At 45.1% G+C, this 23,163-nt stretch overlaps 1 protein-coding gene across 13 annotated transcripts in view; it reads left to right on the plus strand.

Annotated features, from left to right (window-relative positions):
- Positions 1-23,163, plus strand: part of Cacna1b (calcium voltage-gated channel subunit alpha1 B) — a 204,901-nt gene that overhangs the window by 81,821 nt on the left and 99,917 nt on the right. For all 13 annotated transcript variants that reach the window (XM_063228637.1, XM_063228634.1, XM_063228692.1 and 10 more), the window contains 5 exons: positions 4,802-4,914; positions 7,785-7,916; positions 8,159-8,231; positions 18,424-18,541; positions 20,911-20,978. In XM_063228637.1, coding sequence (XP_063084707.1) covers positions 4,802-4,914; positions 7,785-7,916; positions 8,159-8,231; positions 18,424-18,541; positions 20,911-20,978 — 504 coding nt within the window. The remainder of the gene's footprint in view (positions 1-4,801; positions 4,915-7,784; positions 7,917-8,158; positions 8,232-18,423; positions 18,542-20,910; positions 20,979-23,163) is intronic.

The following is a 23,163-nucleotide window of genomic DNA, read 5'->3' on the forward strand; positions in this document are numbered from 1 at the left end:
ATATTTGACTTTTGGCCCATTAATCTTTCAGATTAATTATATTTCCTATACAGAGCATCTTGAAGGACATGATCTACTCTGCCTGTGTTTTTTTTTGTTAGTGTATGAAGGCCATCTATGTTAGAGATTATAGCAAACTTTCTCTGCCTCATTTCTGCTATGCTATTTTTCTGCCATTGGTTGTCTACTTTTCTCCTTTATTACACTGTCTTTCCCATTCATTGAGACCTCTTTGCCATTGTTCCTGAAGTCCTGGTGTTTTTTTTCTCTCTCTCTAGAATGTCCTTCAGTATTTTTTGTAGGGTTGGATTGGTGGTCATGAACTCCCCCCCCCCCGTTTCTGTCATGGAAGCATCTTGTTTCTCCATTAATTTTGAGAGACAGTTTTTCAGGGTACATTAATTTGGGTTGGAGGTTATTTTCTTGCAGGGCTTGGAATACTTCGCTCCAAGCTCTTCTTGATTTGATGGTTTGTATCGAGAAATCGGTCATGATTTTGATGGGTTTTCCTTTATAGGTGATCTGTTTCTTTTCTCTGATGGCTTTTAATATTCTGTTCTTATGATGAATTTCTAGGTATAGATCTCTTTTGGTTGTAGGTGGCTGGAGTTCTGTATGCCTCATACATCTGAATATCATTTCCTTTTCCTATGCTTGAGATGTTTTCCTTAGTTATTTCTGTGAATAGCTTTTGTGTTTTGTGTTTACCCCTGCTTCTTCACTCACATTTTATATTCTTAAGTTATAGCTTCTCTTGTCATCTTCTAGCCTTTGTATTATTACTGCCTGTTTCCTTGATATTTTTAAGAGATCTTTCCTTTAGTGATCACACATTGCAAACCTATCTTCAAGTTTTGATAATCTATCTTTAGTTTCTTTCAAGCAATTTTGCCAGCTTTCAGTGGAGTTTTTAATTCCCTGGTAATCTCTTTGAATCTGTTTCATGTATTCTAGATTTTTTTTTATATTCTTCATTGAAGGTTTCCCTCCTTTTTCTGTGTTCCTCCATTCTTCCGCCTGTGTCTTCTTGAGAGGTGCTTAGCATTTCTTTTATTAATCTTCTTATATCTTGCTTTACTTATATTAGTATTTCAGTTTTGAGTTCTTCTATAATGTCACAAAGACATTTCTTTTTTTTTTTTGGTCTTTTTCGGTACCAGGGATCGAACTCACGATTGCTTGCTTGCAAGGCAGGTGCTTATGCTGCTGAGCTAAATCCCCAGCCCCTCAAAGACATTTCTTTATGTCAGCTGATGCTGTGTCTGATATTGCATGTTTACTGCCCTTGATCTCCTCTGTATCTACCTCTCTTGGAACCATATTCCCTGGATTGGTGGCTAGAGGCTTTTTCTTGTTCTTTTTCTTGTTATATTTCTGGTTTCTTCCAGACAGGTGTATGGTGGAGGTCCCAGCCCCTTTTTGTATTGGTCACAGTTCTTCTGAAGCTTGCTGTCCTCTCCAGTTGGCTGTTGGTCACTGAGGTACAAGCAGGGGTGGTATAGGCTGGCCCCTTCCTTCTGAGCCAGTCAACCAGCGGGGGCCTTTACCATGTTAGTGTGTGCCACATAGATGGAACTGGTTTGGGACAATTGCAGGGGCAATTTTGTCTCTGGCCATTGGGTCCCGACCAGGGGTATGACCCAGCCCAAGCAGATCCCATCAGTCTGCTCTGGGCCAGGAATGGCCAACTGAAGCCACTGTGGTTCCAGGTTCAGGCCTGTCCTGCCCAATTCCAATATGTTGTCCAGTGGGAGGACCAAATTCTGAGCACTCACTGCAGGTTAGTGAAGATCTCTGTGCTGGCTCTACTCTCCGTTTTAATGTGTCTTCCCACCGAGGGCCTCCAGCTTGCCAACCGTTGACTTCAGTGGGACCATGACTTCAGTGCGACATCGAGTCGTCTGGCTCCAAGGTGCCTACCACAATGTGACAATGTGGGACTGGCTCTGGTGAGAGTGTGTCTGGCTCCAGCCTTCTGTCTATGTTTTTCTTTCTTTTTTCTTAGTTTCTTCCTGGGTCGTGAGAATCCCTCTCCTTTTATCCAATCTTCTCCATGGTGGTAAATTCTAGCATCTGAGCTGTTTCTCTTAGAGAGGCTCTTTACCTTGCTACTTATTGATTCTCCATCTTCTCAGGACCTCTGACTTCATCTCTAGATCATGCCGTTTCTTAATGTTGATGTTGTTTTATATCTGAAGAGACTGAGTATTTTGAGAACTGCACATCCTCAGATCTTGTTAATTGATACTTTCCTCAGTGTAGCTCTTTTATCTTGAGAATCTTTGTCATAAGCAACAAGAGAACACCAGGCTACATTTCAGCACTTGCCTTGGGGATCTCCTGAGGGAGATGAGATCTCCTCACTCAATAAAAGCACATTTTCTCTTTTTACATAACTAGGTGCAGCAATGGTTAGACTTTCTGCTATTGCACAGCAAGTCTCCCTTTACTTCTCTGTAGGATTCTCTCCCTACTTTCTTGCAGATCCTGGTGTGTGGCATCTCAGTGTCCAAAACACTGTAAATTGTGTTCAGGGCACTGTAAGTTTCCCTGACATGGTGCTGAATACCTGTTCTCTTGACTCCAAAACTGTTCATATAATTTATTTTTTATTACAACAGCACCTTGCTTCTGTTTCCAAAATCTCTGTGATTTTTCCTGCTTGGGAATAAATTATCCCAGTGCTTAGTAGATTAAAATAATGAACATTTATCTTACTAATTCTTTGGATCAGGAATTGGGCTGTGACCTAAAGTTGCCTTGGCTTAAAGTGTTTACTCAAGTACAGTCATCCCAGACTTGTTTGGAGCTAGATAATTCACTTCAAAGCCCATGCTTGTGGCTGTTGACTGGCCTCAAAAGATCCGCTTCTCAGCTCACTCATAAAGTTGTTGACAGACCTCTGGCTGGTCACCTGAGCCTCTCCGTGGCCTCTGGGGTATGAGGAAAAGTTAAGAGCACCCAAATCAGAGGCAGAGTCCTTCTGTACCTGACCTCAGAGGTGATGGTCCATGATCTTTGTGGTACTCTGATAGGAATAAGTCCTTAGGTCCAGCCTCATCAGGGGCTTGGATTATACAGAGAACAAACACTCCATGGTGAATTCTGGGGCCATTTTGGAGGCTACCTACCACATGAACCAATGGGCAAAAATTTTGAGAATTAGTGGAAAACAAGAGGAGCTGGAAGACTGGCAGTGAGAGAAAAAGAGGCTTAAGAAATGTCTTCAGCACAGGAAAAACATCTGCATATTTGCTACTGCAGAGAAAACTGTTAATCTGATCCAGGGCCAGCATGTGTCCCCAAGAACAGACATTGGTAAGCTTACTGCATTTGCTGCATAGTGATACTATCACCAGTGTGCAGATACTGATGTCTGGGAATGGCAGGATGCTGATGTTCTCTGTGTGACAGGTTTGTACAGAAGGTGCAACAGACTGGGTATTTGCGTCACCTACATGTTGTACCTGGGTAGGTCAGTGGTAACCTGTGGGGAAGTCTGTGGTGCTGTAGCACAGGGCACTGACCTGGCACATGCACCCTTTCAGTGACTTGATGAGAACATTGATGCTAACTGGTCCAATTTGCAGGTGACATGAAATTGGTAGAAATAACTAAAGCCCTGGGACAAGACTAATAAAATGTAGTTTAAGAAATTAACTTCTGGCTGGGGATTTAACTCAGTGGTCTAAGCACCTGCCTGGCAAGCTCTAGGTCATGAGTTTGATCCCTAGTACAAAAACAAACAAACAAAAACAAAAAACAACTCTTAGAATTTTATTTTTCTGTGCTAGATGCAGATGTGTGATTGGAGGATCAGAATTACAAACATGAGGACATGGATGCTCATATTGACTGTGAGCCTTGAGTGTGTTCATGAGGTGTGGTAGCTGGGGAGAGAATTCACTTTGGTCCTTGGTCCTATGTAGAGAAAAGATGGTAAGGGGCTTCTGGGCTCCAGGCGTGCTGCTCTGTCCTTGCTGTGCCTCTTTTTTTTTTTTTTTGTCTTTTTTGAGACGGGGTCTCACTATGCAGTTCAGGCTGGCCTTGAGCTCACTTTGTAGTCTAGGCTGGTCTCAAACTCACAACAATCCTCCCACCTCAGCCTCCTGAGTGTTGGGATTACAGGCGTGAGCCACCATGCCTGGCTCTTTGCTGTGCCTCTTGAACCAAGCAATGGCTGGAATGGTCCTTCCCATGGTCTCTCTGGGGAACAGCTCGAAGCAGGGACATGACCCTAGATGACAAGCCTCAGCCCACTCAAATCTACTGTATCTAAGATAAGGCTATGGTAAAACTAAGAGACAGGCTTGCCAAAGTCTGTTCTTGGTGCATATGCTAGCTTTTGTTCATTGGGAGAAGAAGAGATTTAACTTACAGTTTATGAAACAGTGTCTTGGAGCAGTGGCAAGACCAGGGAGGGGAAGTTGCAGGAAAACGGATTTGCTAGTCTAAGAGAGAACTGCTTAAGACAGGATTGTCTGAGATAACTTGTCCAGCCCCAGAGGTATTTAAGAAGGTGTGGGTGTAACCTGGGAGTTTGTCTGGGAGTGAGATGAAGACAAATCAGGACCAATGGGCCTCTGCAGCATTCCCAGAGATTACAGGAGCTTATGTGACCTGAGTGGCCTGTGTTAACTTCTCTGGCTTGAGACTGGAGGTGGTGTAGGTGCTTACAAAGAGATGTAGCCAGGCAGGCGCATACACACAAGACACAGTGGGCATGCGCTGGTGCACTGCGGGCATGAATCCATGCACAGATACAGAGTGTTCTTGAGGGCTGACACCATCCCCATTGCAGGTCATTGTGGGGAGCATCTTTGAAGTGGTGTGGGCTGCTGTCAAGCCAGGAACCTCGTTTGGAATCAGCGTGCTGCGGGCTCTCCGCTTGCTGAGGATCTTCAAGGTCACGAAGTATGTCATCTGTGTACTTCTGGGAGGGGAGGGAATGTGGGTTGGAGGCTATGTTGGTTACTTTTCTCGCATTGCTGGGACAAAATACTCAACACCCAAAATTAAGGAAGGAAAGGTTTATTTAGCTTACAGTTTGTAGAAGTTTCAGTCCACAATCAGCTGGCTGCAAGGCAGAGTAGCATGGCACAGGGGCAACACATAAAGGCATCTGCAGCAGATACCAAAAGCAGCAAGAGCAAAAGGGTAAAAGGGGAGGAGCATGCCTCCTTCTCTCCCTTATATTGCTTGCCAGCTACCCACTCCTGGGCAAGTGCAGAACTCATATACCACCAATCCCAGTGCTAGACAATGTACCAATCACAACCCTAGATCAGCTGCCTCCATGACTGCATGGGACTTTGGGGGCACATTTAAACACAAACTATAATAGAGGCAGTATGTGAGAGTAGCAGCCTAGGTCCAGGAATGCATAGTGCCCAGGAATGCAGGGTGTCTGGAAGCTTTTTCTGTGGTTCATTGGTTTAACTGGTGAGGCTGGTTATAAAATAGCATGTGCTCAGGCACATTCTACCAAGTCTTGTTGGGCCCAAATGTGTCCTCAGGGTCACGCCCCACTGACTCCAGTGTTGGCAGCATGTTTCCTGGTTCTCTTGTTACGTGGTCCCTCACAATTTTGTATCATCCCCTCTCTTGAAACCACCATCTCATCTTTCCAGCCCTCAAAGGAGACTTGGTTTATAGTTGGTAGAGGAGTTCTTAGATGAAGGTTTTACTATTGTCCTGGCAACCCACCTTGCAACCTGGGCTCTGCAGGTGGAGCTGGGCCTCAGCCCTTGACCTTGCCTGAGCCAACCAGTATCTACATGACTAATGTTCTCAGGCCTGCTTTCTGCATCTTCTCTCTTGGCCCTGTCTTCATTATGATGACAGTGACAAGACTGTTTTCAGCCCTCTCTCACTTAAGTCTTTGACTCTGCAAGTGAGTTGCTCCCTTTGCTCATGTGGAGATGGAGGTATACGGAGGTGATGTGATGCAGTTAGTGAGAGGGACTTGGGCTAAGACCCTGCCCCTCACTACCACAATTTCATGGGCTTAAAGGAGAAAGAGCCTGCTCAGCCTGTCTTACGATGGCCACGCTACAGGACTAGCTTGTCCTGAGCTTTTGGAAGATCTATGAATGGTGTCCTCAATAGCCGAGGCTAGCATCGGCAGACCTTGAAATCCTAGCAGGACTTGGGCCCATAGATGGCCTCTACTGGTAGATTAATGCTCTCCTAGTCTTTTCATGCATTTTAAATCCAAACTCCAAATCATCTATTAAGATATGAAAGTATGAATGAAGAAAAGGTTGAGGCAGTGTTCAATCCAGTTTGATCCACAGGTATGTCCTGAGCATTTTCTGGGGTGAATCCTTCGGCCTCCACTGCTTTCCTGTTGTTGCTGAGGGAGATGAAGGAAGTGGCCACAAAGACCACTTTTGCCTTAGCTCCAGGCCCTGTGATTCCTTCCAGGAGGCTGGCTCCTGCCAACCCAGGAAAAGGCACTGCTACCAACCCTCAGGCCCATTGTAAGAGGATATAGAGTATTCACTGCTCAGAAACATCTCATGATTCACCAGTGGCTTCATCAGTCGCTTGTGAGGGAAGGAAATATTTTTAGGAAGACCCAAGCAATTTCATTGCAGGCTCTGCTGAGCAACATTAAGCCACACTGTCACATCTGCAAACAAAGGAAGCTGGAAAAGCTGCCATCGGGAATCTTCAGGTCTCTGGCCTATGAGGAGCACAGAGAAAAGACAGTGGTGTGCTCAGCTACCAGCGTTGGCAGGGTTGTTGTGTTTATTTAAAATTTAATAATTATTTCACATGTAGCTTTCTTTCCTATCATTTTTATGCTTTTTTCCTACAAATAAACTGTAAAAACTTTGAATAGTAAAAAATTATGATTTCACTATAAAAAAAAAGAGGATATAGAGTACAGCTGCATCTCTGATGTGGATGCCACAGAGAAGGAACACCACTTCGGGGCCAAGGGACGCCCAGTGAAACCAGCATCTGTCCTCCCACCTCCTCTGTTCCAGGGAACTGGGATAGCATATGTGAGGCACAGAGGCTGGGGGAATGTCTTCTTGGGGAGCTTGGGAGCTCTGCATGCTTGTGGGATGTGTTCATTGGGATTCTGGGAAAAAATCCCTGGAGGTTGCGGATAGCAGTTGGAACCATCACATAGCAGTGAGGCAATCAGCAGACAGGAAGAGCCTATGTGCTGAAGGGATTGGTTGTGAACAAGGGAGCCATATTCTCTGCCCTCCAGAAGCGCTTGGGGGTAGAGAGAAGGGAGGGGATTGTGGATGCCCAGGAGATAAAATTGCGTGGCACTGCTCCTCATACCCTGTGCCCAGTCCTTAGTGTCAGCTTGTGTGGCAGACATGTCATGACGGAAGCAGTACTGACTTATTTTCTGGTAGATTGAGGGCAGGTTGAGGGCAGTCTGCATTTCATGTGGTCCTGGGCAGGGCTCTGGGTGGCTGATTGGGCGCTGGGCAGTGAGGGAGAGGGATGAATGAGGATGAGGTCTAGGCCTGGCCACCAACACCATTTTGACAAGGAAAGGGCCAGGTTAAGGAGTGTGAGGGTTAGTCTAGTGCTACCTGCTTGCCTGCCTTGTCTGTGGCCCCCTGGGCCTCAGCTGAGCAGTTGCCTGTGACCCTAGAGAGAAGCTTAGCCACACAGACACAGATGCATACATGCAAACACACAGCATGCACACAGGGCTTAGAAGGCCACAGAAGTGGGTGGCTGCAGAGAACCTGGAGGACATGGCCACATTTGGGTATAACCCAGGGTCCAACCATACTGCTGCCCGGCAGGTACTGGAACTCCTTGCGGAACCTGGTTGTGTCTCTGCTCAACTCCATGAAGTCCATCATAAGCCTTCTATTTCTGCTCTTCTTGTTCATCGTGGTCTTTGCTCTGCTGGGGATGCAGCTGTTCGGGGGACAGTAAGTATGTCAAGGTGCGGGAGGACAAGATTGGTCCCACTAGGGAGGCAGAACTCACAATAGATTGTGTCCCTTTCCTACTTTGAGAGATAGTGCCCCTTTTCTACTTTCTCTTCCTACAGGCCCTTTAAGGGGCTGCTGATGGTGAGAAGGCCACCTACCTGCAGCCTGTGACAGCGTGTTGCTGTGAGGTACATGTCTTGCTTCTGGTGGAGCTGTCTCCAGCCTTTTTGTTTTTCCAGGTTCAACTTTCAAGATGAGACTCCAACAACCAACTTTGACACCTTTCCTGCTGCCATCCTCACTGTCTTCCAGGTGAGGACTCTGTCTGCTCAGTTTTACTCTTCCCTGGATGCTGAAAGGGCCGTTAGCTCCTGCCAGTCCCTCCTTAGTTCCTCAGCACAATCCAGATGCACAGAACCTTCCACAAAGCCAGAGCATGAGTGTGAACCTGGGTGGGAAGAAGCTGGGTGCTCTGATGCTATCCTGAGGGGCAGGTGTAGTTCTCTGGGGATGAGGCTTTAAGTTACCAGGGCATTTCTTAGCCCTGGGAACCCGGAATCACTTTTCTTTTGTCTGCTTGGAACAGACGTATAGAGCTCTTTCACCTCCTCTGGTAATGCCTAGGTCCATTGGTGCCTATTTTCTGTAGTATCTGAAAAGCATGTCCACCACAGCACTGGGAGGTCCCCTTTTCTGTGTGGAGGGATCTTGTTGGCTGAGTGGCCTCTGCTCTTCCAGGAATCCTGTGTAGACACTTTCTTGACAAGTGCTGCCAGGTCTGGCCGTGCCAATCATTGATGCTGTGTTTCCGTCTCACAATGCCTATATAGATGGCAGGGTGGGCTGGCTGTGGTTCTGCCTGTGGACACCCTTAGGGAGGCCCCCACAGGCTGCACATGCTCTTGCTGAGCCCATATGTGAGGAGCAGCCTTTTCCTTCCACTTTCTCAAAGACAGGAAGTCTCTCCCACAAATAGACTAAACCAAACCAGATGATTGGTCAGGAGACCAATTTGGTCCAAATGATATGGCCTACTGTTGTCCATTAGTGTGCCCTTTTTCATGTCTTCTCCCTCATGACTCTCTTGCTGGGGAGCCCTGTGGCCATCAGCTTGGTCATAGCCACAGAGAGCCAGCTATTCTCCCAAGAGAGCATCTGCTCCAGGCTGTCAGCACCTGGTCCCATCCATGACCCTTTTTTCTCTCATCATTGGACAGTGCTTCCTCTTCTCTCTGTCTTGTTTCGCAAAGTGCAGGCACCACCTGTGAGCTCACTCCGCTCTCCCGTGTCTCACTGAGGTATAGGCTGCTCTCTGTTGGTCACTGCTGTTGGCTGTCTCAGTGGAAACAAAGTAGAATAGCACTGACTGGGGCCTTACATCGGCTACCCTTAGGAGTGTGATCCTCTTGTGATGTGGAGGGCTATTCTTTATTTAGATAGAACCCAGCTGCCCAGCCAGCATGGCAATGGAACTTGGAGGCATACATGCCAGGCTGAACTCTGAGGATGGTGTATTGTGTGGCCACAGTTAGTTCCAGGACCTGGGGCCAGGTTGGAAAGACTGTGCAGGACAGGTGTAGGCCTTACCTAACAGCAGTCACAGAGAGGACTCCAGAGAAGGGATGGTGATAGGCAGTTAGATGCTATTTTCTGTGCCTGTTGCCAGAAAAGGTCTGAAAACAATGAAGGAGACAGTCACGGTAAGGCCTTCTCCTCAGAGGGCTTTGTGATCAGATCTTCATTAAAGGAACAGGGTCTTTAGACAGTGGAGACAGTAGGGGCCCGGGCACTGAGATGTGTCTGGCAGGAGGCTGGCCGACTGGGTCTGTGAGACCCACAGCCTCAGATGAAAGAAATGTGGCTCAGCCACTCTGACCTCTGAAGAAGGCATCAGAGCTGAGCGTGCTGCAGTGTGGAAGCATGACTGGATTCTTGGGATGGGCAGGGATGGGAGCTTCAGGAGTAGAGTATAGAAAAGAGGTTGGACAGGGCTATGGTTCAGTGGCAGAGCTCTTGCCTAGCATGAGTGAAGCATTGCATTAGATCCCCAGCAAAGCTCTGAAAAGGGAGAAGAGGGAAAGAGGGAGAGGAAAAGCAGGACGGAGGGAAGGAGCAACATCCCCCTGCCGTGTCCTTCTAGGGAGAATCTTGGAGTTCTGCTTGCAGGGGCCAAGCAAGGTGAGCAGAGTAAATCCAGACTGGCAGCTCTGTGGCAAAGTGAAGATACTAAAAGCTGCCCTAGAAAGATTTACGAAAGAATGACATCTAATCTGATGGCAGACTTCGTGAACAACAGATGACAGAAAATCATAGAAAGTAACCTTGAAGTGTTGGGGTCCAGTCTTTGAGTCCAGAGAACTGTGGCTCCAGGTGAGGATTGATACATATACACAAATGCAGGGAGTCCCCACTCCTGTCACTAAAAGCACTGTGAGCACTTACATATTTAAGTATATAGTTTAAAACAAAAGTACATTAATCCAAGAAGAAATGAGCACTTCAGAAGTTGAATAATCTATCCAAATTACCAAGTCCAGACAGTTTGAAAAGTGAATTCTACTGTATATTTAAAAAGTTATTCCAGTTTTACACAGACTACTCACTTGAGTAACCTGGGACTGGAAAGTTGAATGAGAACAAGATTAGGTGGTCATAGGCAGAGGTGAAGGGTTCAGAGAGGAAATTTAGGAATCACGTCTAGATACGGTCAGAACTGCCTGTATAATGTATAATGAACTGTATACATTTACCATCAGAAAGACCACAGATGTGACTCATCCTATTTCCAGAGTATGAAAGAAAATTCCTGCAAAACCAGAATGAGCATCCAGGTGAAATGAGCGTGGCAGCCTGGCTGCTGCGGAAGCTGGTGAGGAGTATATGGGGTTATTATGTGTTCTGCTTTGTGCATGCCTGGAGGCTGCTTTTTCTAAAGAAAAAAGCCAACACTCCTTCCAAATAAAAAACTAGTAGCAGATACATCAGTGTAAGTGGTCATAGTATCATATAACGAGGAAAAGGGAAATAAAGATTCTCAGGACTTAAGAAGAAAATAAAATGCCATCATTCACAGATGCATTATTTGTGTAGACTGAAAAACCAAGCACTGTCATTGCAGACAGTAGGGGACAATTTGGTATCTGTAAAGGAAAACATGAAACTGGATCCCTACTTTGTATCAGGTGCAGAAATTAATTCTCTATGGATGAAGTCCTAAATCCAAAGAAATGTAAAATCTTAGAAGACACGTGAGGACATTATTATTAACAATGCCCAGACAGAGAAGGCTGTTTTAAAGAAGCTAAAGCTGCAGCTCATAAAAGAAACACTGGACAAACTTGATTGCATTAGGATTTCTGTGTAACAAGACACACCATTAAAAGATAATGAAAACACTCAGAGACAAGGGAGAGGACATTATCAGTGTCAGCAAATAACCAAAAAGGATTAGTTTTTAGAATGAAAAACTTTCACAAATCGAAAAGATAAGACTGATAACATGATAGGAAAGGGCTAAAGATACAAGCAAGTAACTCACAGGAAAGGAAACTGGGCCAATGAGTATACATGACTACTGCAGTGAGAAAGCTGGAAGTAAAACTCACCATGAGAACCTTTCAGATCACCTTTCCCATGGTCAGTGTAGCTAAAGTTAAGACTAGCAACAAGGGTTTTAGAGAAGATGTGATTATGCTGTTGGTGGCTGGTAGAATCTTTTTGGGGCACCATTTCCTAACATCCAGTGCACTAAAGTCTGCTTGGTGACATTTTCAAGCACAGAAAGAGATGTGGATAGACCACATCTATAATGATGGAACCTTGGAAACCGCCTGTGTGGTCATCATCAGGAGCATGATAAGGCAAGTGTTCTGTTAGTTCAACAAGGAAAGTGAGTGACCTAGAACTAAATTTGTCGACAGAGATGATCTTATAAATGAGCAAAACATGCAAACTGGAATAATGCATAGCTTATGATACTATTTAAGGATTAAAAGCATAAGATAGAGTTCTGTGTTGTCTCCAGTGAACAGATGTGCAATAAGGGTGTGAAGACATGAGGTGCAGGGTGTGTTCTCTTGGGTGCTGGGTGGAGGGGAAGAGAGGAATCCTCCGGGGAGTAAAGTCCAGGATCTTCCATCTTACGTTGTTTTACTGAGCTTGGGGATGGTGCACAGAGTTTCACTGTGCCTTTCTGAGCACTTAAAAATGGATTTTTAAAATGAAAGGGTACAAAAAAGGTAAATGTTGACCAAAGAAAGGCTGGTGTAGTGATGTTAGTATCAGCTAAAGCAGAAGCTGAGGTAAAGAGTGGATAGCGTAGGGGCTGGGGATTTAGCTCAGCAGCATAAGCACCTGCCTTGCAAGCAGGCAGTCGTGAGTTCGATCCCTGGTACTGATAAAAACGAAAAAGACAAAAAAAAAAAAAAAAAAAAAAAAGAGTGGTTAGCATTTGGAAGCATATCCTATGGTGATGAAAGGGTTCCACCAGCAAGATGCTGCCATTGGGAACTCCATGGTCCACAGCACAGCCTCAGAATACACTGAGCAAAAACCAACAGAATTACAGGGAGAAATGGAAACATCACCATCTCACAGCAGTTTTATAATTCATCATTCTGAAAGGTGAAGATGACAAGAATAGAAAGGGCACGAAAGGGCTCAGGAACACTACAGACATGAAGCACTCTGTATATAGAACCAGCAGTGGCAAGTAAAGTGTTATTTGGGCTCACAGGACATGCATAGAAATTTCCCATTCATTAGATTGCCCAGGCTGGAATAATTGCTGACAGAGATAGTGTTGCTTGAATAGATACCCCCATATACCCACAAATACATATTAATGAAAAGTCATTTAAAATATTTGTAAGTGGAAGGATTGGGATAAAGAGGGGATTTTGTGAACATAAAAATATTTAAAACTGAGCAGTAATACAAGAACTTAACACATAAAGTGGAAGCAATAATTACAGGAAAAATTAAGTGCAATTACAAAAATAAAAGCTAACAAAAAGTGCCCTAATCCTAACAGGAATCATAACTGTAGCAAAAAAGCAAAACAGAAAAAAGGGTAGAAGTAATACAGAATTTCAAAAAAATAAATCTCTAGTTGATAAATTACATATTGTTATCTTAGAAGTAGTTGTTCAAGTTACAAAATTAAAGCATTAAAAAGTAGGCAGTCAAATGATGACAGTACGAAGTATTCTGTCTGATAAATTAACAGCAACAGTAGTGTGGTTATTTATCTTGCACACTTATACATACATATAGTTATATTCTTTAGAGCACTTTGCTTTCATTATTACAATATCTATTTTGGATCTTGTTACTCTCAGTTATTACTGTTTTTTATACTAGAGAGACAAGAGTCATAACTTTAACATAGGTATTAAAATAGCCAGATACAGGTGGCGAGGTGAGCAAGAAACTGATCCCCTACCACAGTTTGACTCCAGCGGAGGTTTTTCTGGGCTCGGGCAGTCCTGTAAGAGCAGGGCGCGGTGACAACTCCAGCCGCACATTCCCCTCTCGGACGGGATTGGTGAAAGGTGCCTGGCCTGAGTGACGCTGCTGGCGGACTCCCTAGGCTGACCTAACCCAGACCCCAGAGCCTGACGGTGGCCCGGAGGAGCGACCGACTCCCGCGTAGGCTGCCTCCTCCGCAACTCCCTGGGGCACAGCGGTGGGTGGGAACAACTACCCAGCGCAATTTGATCAGGCTGTGGCTGACAGGCAGGGAAGCCGGGCCACCTATGTAAGAGTGCATTTTATAAGGAACAGAAAATATGGGGAAGGGAAGCAACAAAAAAGGCTCCTCGGCCCCCAATCCTGAGAAACAGGCAATAGTGGACACCGCACCAATATACATTAAGTGCCATCTAGAGAACCTCATAGACCAATTCAGGAATGAAGTTATCAATGACCTGAAGCTAGAAGTATGCAGAATAGTTAGAGAAATGCTAAGCACCACCCAGGAAAAAGCAGATGGTGGAATGGAAGAACAGAAAAAGAGGGGAGAATTGCTTGATGGAGAAAACAGAGAAAGCATTGAGTATGTGAAGCAGGTTCAAAGAGACTATCAAGAAATTAAGAAGTCTATCCAAGACTGGCATAACAGCTTGAAAGAAACTAAGGACAGACTATCTGAATTGGAGGGCAGACTTGAAACATGGGAGAATGAAATGAAAAACTTCTTAAAAATAACAAAGAAACACACAGCAATAATACAAAGACAAGAAGATGATAAGAGGAGCCATAACTTAAGGATTAAGAACATAAAAGAAGAAGTAGGGACACAAACAAGTGAACTACAAAAGCTACTCACAGAAATAATCCAGGAGAATTTTCCTAATTTAGCAAAAGGTAAAGATACTCAGATGTATGAGGCATACAGGACCCCAGCTACCTACAACCCTAACAGAGAAACACCCAGGTATATAATAATAAAAATTCCAGAAATTCAATACAAGAACAGAATATTAAAAGCTGTAAGAGACAAGAAACAGATCACTTACAAGGGAATACCCATCAGAATTACAGCAGATTTCTCTTCACAAACCATCAAATCACCAAGAGCATGGGGAGAAATAATTCAAGCTTTGAAAGATAATAATCTCCAGCCAAGATTGAGATATCCTGCACAACTGTCCCTGGAAATTGATGGAAAAACGAGGTGCTTCCAGGATAAAGAGGAACTGGGGGAATTTGCAACCACCAATTCAACCCTACAGAAAGTATTGCAGGATATTCTAAAAAAAGAAAAATACAAAGAACCCAGAAATAGTGACGGGGAGGCCACAGCGAATGGAGCAGAGAACAAAATGAAGAAGACAAACTGACAGCTACTGACAGAAAAAGAGCTCAACAGAAATGAGACAGAGAAGATTGGATGATAGGAACAGCTTTTTTTGGAGAAAATGACATCTTAATAGGTAATGCTGATTTAGTACCATCTTGTTTTGAAGTCTCATCTAGCTTTTGTTCTTCTGTCTCCAATGGTCTAAACAGGTTGTATCTTATTGGATTTTGTTATGTACGATAGTATAAGCAAAAACCTTTTAAGGACAAGGAGATTATACAGAGACCATTGTTCATTTTCTGTTAGTCGATTCTAAATACTCTATAATGCTGTCATTCTCTTAAATGGTTTTACATTGTTTTGATATACTTAATGCTACAGTATATGAAGTTGTACTCAAGGACTTCAGGGAGGGAGTCAATATGGTAACTATTTTTGGGTCAGGATTATCTGGTGGTGAAACACTATTCTGCTTAAATGGTTATATTTTGATCTGCCCTGTTTCGCTGTTATGCCCTCTTTCTTCTCAATCTCCACTCCATTATTTACTTTTTTATTTTTATCCATTTAATTAAAGGGAAAAATATAGCAGGATATAATATAGTAACCCACTTTGACTTTCTATTATCTCGATTTGAAGCCCTGTATTACTCTCACCATCTTGTTTTTGACTGAGGTTCCTCTATTCTGTTTTGCTGGATAGTATCAGGTTCGAAAGTTTAGGCATCAGCTGAGAAGATAATGAGATTCATTATAACGCCCATTCTCGTTGACTTTTACCTACTTTTGAAGACCTACAATATCTCCAATGTTTTGGTTTTGTCGGTTTTATTCTTTACGGTTTTGTTCAATTGTATAACAACTAATGATATAGGCAATTCTATTAGAAATAGCGGGAGGCATTATGGTAACCATTGTTGATCACCTTGTATTATGTTTTTATATTATCTATTATGTCCACCCTTTTGACTTGACCGATTCTGTTCTGTTATGTCACATTTGGTTTTACTCTCTTCCAAAAAAGCAATAGGAACCGTGGGAGCAATGAAACCCAAAATGTGTAATAGTCATTGTACAAAAGAGAGGAAAAGAAAGTGCTCTAAACTATATAACTGCATGTATATTTAAATGTATAAGATAGAAAATGATATCACAGAGTTTTATTGGATCATTGAACAGAACTGTTTGCAGTATCATTGTTGGAATGTCCACTCTACAAGCTTTAATTTTGTGACTTGAACAATTATTTCTAAGATGGCAATATGTAATCTATTAACTAGTGATTGCCTACTGCGCATTTTTTTCTCCTGTAAATCTGTATAACTTGTACCCCTTCACTGTTTTTTTTTCTTTCTTTTCTTTTCTCCTTAAATAAATAAAAAAAAAAGAATTGTTTTGAGAGGGGGACCATCAAAAAAAAAAATAGCCAAATACTTCATGACAACTCTGTGCCAATAGATTTGAAAACTTAGGTGAAACATGCAGTTTTATAGAAAAACAAATTAGTTCAAAAAGAAAATCTAGACATTTCATAGTCATTAGAGAAATGGAATCATAGCCAAAACCTTCTTCCTGTCTTTCTGCCTTCTTCCGTGGGCCCATTGGTTAGGAGGTGAATTTTCCCTTCCTGCCAAGAGCCGTTGGCTGCTAGCCTACACAAGCATCTTTGGGCAGGGCAGGAACTGCTACGAGGTAAGTGCAGTCTTGACACCAAAGCCACACAAGGACAGTTAAGACAGGTGGGATGCAGTCAGAGCTCCATGGCGACGTTTTATGCCCTGTGGACCCTAAATGTCCAGGAGTGGAGGGGCAGGCACTCTGAATGTGAGAGGAAGGAAGAAGGCTTTGGCCCTCCCAGATATGTCTGGCTGCAGTTGTGGTGGTAGTATGGTCTGTGTAAAGACAATGTGAAGGACAGATGAACATGCCCAGTTGAATAAGAAGTTAATCAACAGGGGAGGATGTAATATTAAAAAAATGGGTCTGGGAAATGGATTTTCCTTATGGAAAAAAATCATTCCACATAATTATGAAGAACTTCAGTTAGTGTACAGATAATGTGAAAAACCATGTTTTAATCTTTATTGATGTTTTATTAAAGTCAGATCTTAGTGCATGCCTTTAATTACAGGTTGAAGGCTGGGACAGGAAGGTTGCAACTGTGGGTGATTTAGCAAGGCCTTGTTTCAGAAAACAACACAACAACAACAACAAAATTACCTAAAAACTGGGAATGTAGCTCAGTGGAAGAGTGCTTGCTTGCCGTGCATTGAAGCCTTGGAGTCCATGTCTAGCACCACAGAAAAAAGGAAAGGGAAAAGAAGCGTATAGAAAGCATAAAGTATAAAGGAAAAGGCTGACACATTTGACTACATTAAGCACCACTCCCACCCCCAACCCCTGGTATTGAGAATTGAATCCAGGTGCCTTTGGCCCTTCTAATTTTTAATTCTGAGACTTTCTCGAGTAAATTATCCAGACTGGGCTTAGACTTGTGATCTGGGAGGTTGTCTCAGACTTCCAGAGTGCTAGGATTATAGGTTTGCACCACCAGACCTGGTTTATACTTCTTTATAATACTAAAATAAATGAGACTATAATATTAAAGTAAGACTAAAAATGTTTCGAGTAGCTAGTGTGGATAATGGAGTGTTATATGCAAGAATGCATAAGGTAATCTCAGATCAGTAAGATGTACCATCAGAAATATGGATTAAGGGAGAGAAGTCTCAGGGGCCCTGGACAGATGGGACACCAGAGGATGTGACAGTGCTATGGGTGGTGTGAGGGTTAGCGAAACCTTGCTGTGCTGCTCAGGATGGGAGTCGGGGTGTGATTGGTACAAGCACTTTGGAAACACCTAGTAAAGTCACCTGCTGCTCTGTGGTTTCCATGCTAGAGATGTGCACAGGAGACAATGAAAACTTAAAAAGTGCTGTCAGGAGGAAAATGTTGATATTTGTATGAATAGGTAGGATTCTGTGTATTGACGTGAACTTCAAAGTAGAATGTGGAGTGAAAACTTCAAGTGGAGGAGTGGCATGAGGTGGATACTTTTTGTGCATACCTAATACACAGCTGCATTGTAGGCAGATGTGTGTGGCATGCTGCAGAATTGTGAAGCTGTGATTGGGATTCCCTTTGGGGATGTTTATGGGCAGCAGGAACAATGCAATTGTGACAGAATGTTAAGTCTCCACTTTGGGTGGTGGACACATGTTATCTTACCGCCTTGTACTTTGTAAAAAAAAAAAAAAAGGTGGACATGTGGACTTGCATTGGGGCAGGGGTTGTATTTAACCAGGTTGTGAGAGTGAAGCCACAAGGTCCAGTGGCAGAGCCTGGGAGAGTGAAGGCCCATGTCCATTTTGTGTCCTCTAGCAGCGCATGCCCCTCTCTGCCCTCATCTGCCTCCATAGTGATAGCATTGCACCCTTTTTTGGCCTTTGCTCACCTCTCTCAGAGCTCCCTTCCCACTTTTGCTGAAAACCTAGAGCATATTTGTGTCTTAACCTGACCCAGGTCAGTAGGCATGTGCTTTGGAACATTTTTCTGCAAGATCCTAGGCTGCCTAGTCCTTTGGAACCACTTCATCTGGAGACCTGCAAGTGTACCCTAATGTGGATGGTCTGACCCTGGGTGTGTACACATGCATTGTATACAGTGTGTGTAGGTATGCCCTGTGGTGCTCTCCTCTTGCAGATCCTGACAGGAGAGGACTGGAATGCAGTAATGTATCATGGGATTGAGTCGCAAGGTGGGGTCAGCAAAGGCATGTTTTCCTCCTTTTACTTCATTGTCCTGACACTGTTTGGAAACTGTATCCTTCTGTGGGGCTGGGGAATAGGTGGTCAGTACACAGAACACTGCTGCTATGGCTACCTCTTGGCTCCTTCCAGGAGGACAAGGAAGGGACGGGGCTTCTCAGCTGCATAGTCTCATAGTTAAGTGCAGGTGCTGAGAGTCCCAAGGTTAGCCCAAGTGACAGGTCTGGAGGCCAGTGTACATGACAGTGGAGTAGATGGCCATCATTGTGTCTTAGGAAACACTCTAGCAGTCTTCTGGGGCTCACAGAAGGTGGGGGACTTGGGAGGCCAAGAGCAGGACTTCCTCCCCCTCTGATTTAATACAGAGAGTTTTGGCATCCAGCTTTAAGAAACCTCCTCCTGCTGAAAACCAGCCCTGGCAGAGAGATACAGAAAGACCCCTGTGGAGGTCCGCAGAGGGTTTTGGCTACAGCCTGGTGGTGGAAGGGCATGTGCAGAGTAAGCAGGCACAGCCACTGATGATAAGCCCTGCTTCATGCAGGGGCCATGTGGGAAACTTGTTGGGGCCCAAGAAAACCTAGAAAGGAAGATCCACAAGGTTCATGATACAGGCCAGGGTTTAGCCAGGACAGCCAGGTGTAAAAGTGGTTGCCACCAGGGCCAATAGGAATGCAGGCCTAGGAGGACACTTTGATGCTGGAGCTCCCCTGGGTAGTGAACCTTAAAGATTATAGCCCTGTGTCAGATCCCACAGGGCCCCAGATTATGTATTCCCTCTGGCCCCCAGATCTGGCCTCACATGGCTGGGGGTGAGGCCTAGGAGGGGCTCAGTCTTGGGGGACAGCATTTGGTTTGGAGATGGTTGGGACTGGGCCAGTGCTGACCACTGTAATTGGCAGTGGGAGAAGGCTGCAGTGTTAGTCTCAGCAGGGGACGGTGATATCCAGGGGGTGCCACTGCCCTAGAAAAGCAGTAGCTTGTCTCAGTGGAATCCTGATACTCAAGCCAGACATGTTGCCTGCCATGTGTTCCTGCTCAGTCCAGTCAGGGTGGCTTGTATGTCCCTTTGACTGGGTCCCCAAGGCATGGTCCTTAGCTCAAGGCATGGAAGGCCTCTTGGACATTCCATGGTTGTTCTTAGTATTCTGAATTTTGTCACGTTGTGAGGGTTGACCTACTGTATACATGCGACATTTTGGTTGTTAGGACTGGACTATAAGCATCAAGTAGACTAGGGGTGCTACTCAACATCTTCCCCTGCTTGCCCAGCCCAATGTGTTAGCAGTGCCAAGGCCGAGCCACTGAAATGATGAGGTGAGTTAGGAGGGCAGGCCGGTGGCTGTGGTCTGGTGGGACCAGTGCTGGTCACAGTAGGGATGCTTGCTGTTGTCACAGGGCGCAGTCGTGCAGCAGTGCCATTCAATAGAGCTGTGGGCAGGGCTGCACCCAGTGATGGGAGGAAGATGCCTTATGCTAGAGTACCAAGGGGAGACAGAGTGAGGGCCTTCCCTAGAGAGATTTGGAGAGGGACGTGGGGTAGGTCATTTACTTTTTGTCTTGGCTTCCTTGTTGCTAACAGGGTAATGGCAGCCCTTTGCCCCAGGGTTCCTGGGATCAGGTCAGGGTATAGTGCTAGTACTCAGGCTGCCCTGTGCCTTCTAGCTCTGACATTCAGGAGAGCTCCTAGGAGGAAGGGCACCCAAGAGTCCATGTTGGAGTTCAAAGTGAAAGGAAAGGACAGGTAAGATTGTGGGGCATCTGGAAACCACCTAAGACTGGAGTAGGATAGTCACTAGTCACAGGTAGGTTTATGTATTGAGCATCTGCACTGGGAGGTGTTGGAGCCCCAACTAGAGTCTGTGAAAACAGATATTTGTTGCAAGGCTTTTTATGCTGATGAGAAAATGGGAGAGGAACTGGATGTGGCGGCATATGCCTGTAATCCCTGTACTTGGGAGACTGAGTCAGGAAGATTGTTGAGAGTTCAAGATCAGCCTGGGTTACAAAGTTAGCTCAAGGCCAGCCTGAACTGCCTAATGAGACACTGTCTCAAAAAAAGCAAAGAAAAAAGAAAATGGGAGAGGTAAGGACAGAGGCCGGCAGACCCTGTGCCCTCTTCAATGGCAGATTGATGTAATACAGCCTCTCAATGTCAGCCCTGGAGAGCTGGGTGAGGAAAGGTCTTGTGGCTACTAGGGGAAATGGGTGGTATGAAACTAATAGAGGGAGGGGTAAGAGCGTGTGAGGGGATAGATGAGGGTACTGGAGCCTGTAAAGTTAGCTACAGGTGACAGGGACCTGAGGGGTCTGGTGGTGTCAAAGGGAAGGAGGCTGGAGTGAGGTGATCTGGGAAATGGGAGCCCATGTTTTCCATGGGCTGACATGATGTGACTGTGACCTTTCCTTAACTGGAGCCAACCAGATACCCTGCTAAATGTCTTCTTGGCCATTGCTGTGGACAACCTTGCCAACGCTCAGGAACTGACCAAGGTAGGTAGGATGCCACTTGCAGCCTGGATGCCAGGGGAGGCTGGGAGTTTGTCCGGGTCACTCTGTATGAAGTCATGGGGAGGGCCAGGTTCTGGGTTGTAATTCCACATAACTGATGTTCAGGGAAGTATCTTAAGGTCTGAACAGATGGAGGTTATATGGGGCTCAGGATATATAGGATTATAGTTGTGGAAACATAAAGAGAGCAGCCCAGGAAGGCAGACTGACAGCTCCCAGAGCATCTGCAGCCTGGGGAGTCATGGCCAGGCAGGCAGGGTATCTGTTAGGAGGTGCGGACTGGAGAGTGCTGCCCCTCCTCATGAGTGAAGGCCACAGATGTTCCCATCAGAGCAAGTGTGTGATGTTGGGGAAGCATCCCTTAAGTACAAGGGGTGCCTGAGGTGCCCCTAGGGAAGGTCCTGTTCTGAAGACCCTAAAGGGCAGTAAGGGAACACCCTGGAGTGCTGCTTCAGATTCTGTGCATGGATGGCGCCTAAAGGAGCAGGTGGTACTCTGTCTTAGCACATCAGTGCCACAGCAGGATGGCTTCTTCTCCAGGCAGTGCCCAGTGGCTGCCATTCAATATTCATCTCTCCTTCTAGAGCCCAGTGGGGGATATAATTACACATGTCACCCTCTGTGGTTTCCCTTAAGTTGACATGAACCGCTACCTGGTCGTCCTCGCCTTGTTGCCTTGGACACTGCAGCTACTCACCCAGGAGAGCCTCCGGCTTGTGCTGTGACTCTGCAGTGCCATTGGGCTTCCCATTGGTGTCATTAACTGGGGTTAAAGCTTAGTCTTGCTGTCTCAGAGTGGTCCAGATCCTGACCAGGCTGCATTGGCTGGGGGAGCCCATGTGTATTCATGGGGGTCAGGATTTCTGAGACTGCATGAATTTGAGGTGCCTGGTAGCATTTGGTGATCAGATCATCTGCCATCTCAGGATTGAGCTTCAGTCACACGGCTTATTTTCTTTTCAAGTCCTTTTGTGAGTGAGGATGTGGGGTGGAGGCAATGTCCAAACGTGCATACCCACTGTAATTGGGTCTGACTTAGGGATTCACCTCACGAATGGAGTCCTGTCTGTCTGGTCATGGGCATTTTTTTCAGCTGGCCAAGAACCCCAGAATATAAGGCATGACTTCTACCTTCCTTTATACAATGGAACCTCGGTTCACAAATGTAATTTGTTCTACAGTTTTGGAAAAGATGGCCATGCTTGTGATTGTGTGGAAAAGATGACCATGGTCATGTTTGTCATCTGATGCCGAGTTTTCAAACAAAAATTTTGCTAGACACTTCTGTTTGCAAATCAAATCGTTTGCTAAAAAGCATTCATGAGCTGAAGTAAACACTGTATTTCTGCAAATGTAGCATTCTTTATTTTGTGAAGTGGGAATAAATTCAAATTTAATTGTTTGTAGACCTTTTAGGGGACTTTGGAATACTCCTTGGAGTGATTCGGGTGCCCATGCCCCAGAGGCTGTAAGCAGGAGTGGTTCTAGGCCTCTGAGAAGGGTATTGCTGGAAGTGCTCTGCGTAGACTAGCTCTGTCTTCTTACTAGGCCCGAAAGCTGAGGATGTTTTCTCTATGACAGAAATTCTCAGGCAGTTCTCAGGGGATTTAACTGTTGCCATTATTGTGTCTCTAAGAGCAGATTCATAGGTATTTTGGGGAGATGTTAGGAATGCCAGGTTCCAGGAGAACCAGGTGAGCCTGGGCTTGTGGGTTTTGTGGCATCTCAGATAGCCTATTTTGGGCTGTGAACTCAGCCTGGATCTGTTGATCCAGAGCCCAGAAGCACAGCATATTGGTTGTGCTTAGTGACTTGGGGTCAGAGTCTGTCCAGATGTCCATTCTTAGACAGGAGACAGAGGTTCCTGTGTACACAAAAGCGCATGTCCAGCCTTGGTGGTAAAGAGCCATGTGGAGCTTCACAGCTATAGCTGGGGCTGGCTGGATAGATGTAATCAGACAGAAAAGCTCAAAGGTGGTATGTGTCCCCACTGAATGCTCCAGTGGTTGGCCAGTACCAACTTCCCTCCTGGCTCTATAGGGAAGTCAGCTTTGTTCAAGTGGGACAAGTGCCCCTAGGGGAGTAGACGTGATGAAAACCAGGGCAGATTTGTATTTTACCATTAAGTCTGAACTGCATGGTACAGATAGGTAGAAACATCAGGGTA

This window comes from Cavia porcellus, unplaced genomic scaffold, assembly GCF_034190915.1.
Source record: "Cavia porcellus strain 051 isolate PalLab524CR breed Dunkin Hartley unplaced genomic scaffold, mCavPor4.1 scaffold_1, whole genome shotgun sequence".
Classification (NCBI taxonomy): domain Eukaryota; kingdom Metazoa; phylum Chordata; class Mammalia; order Rodentia; family Caviidae; genus Cavia; species Cavia porcellus.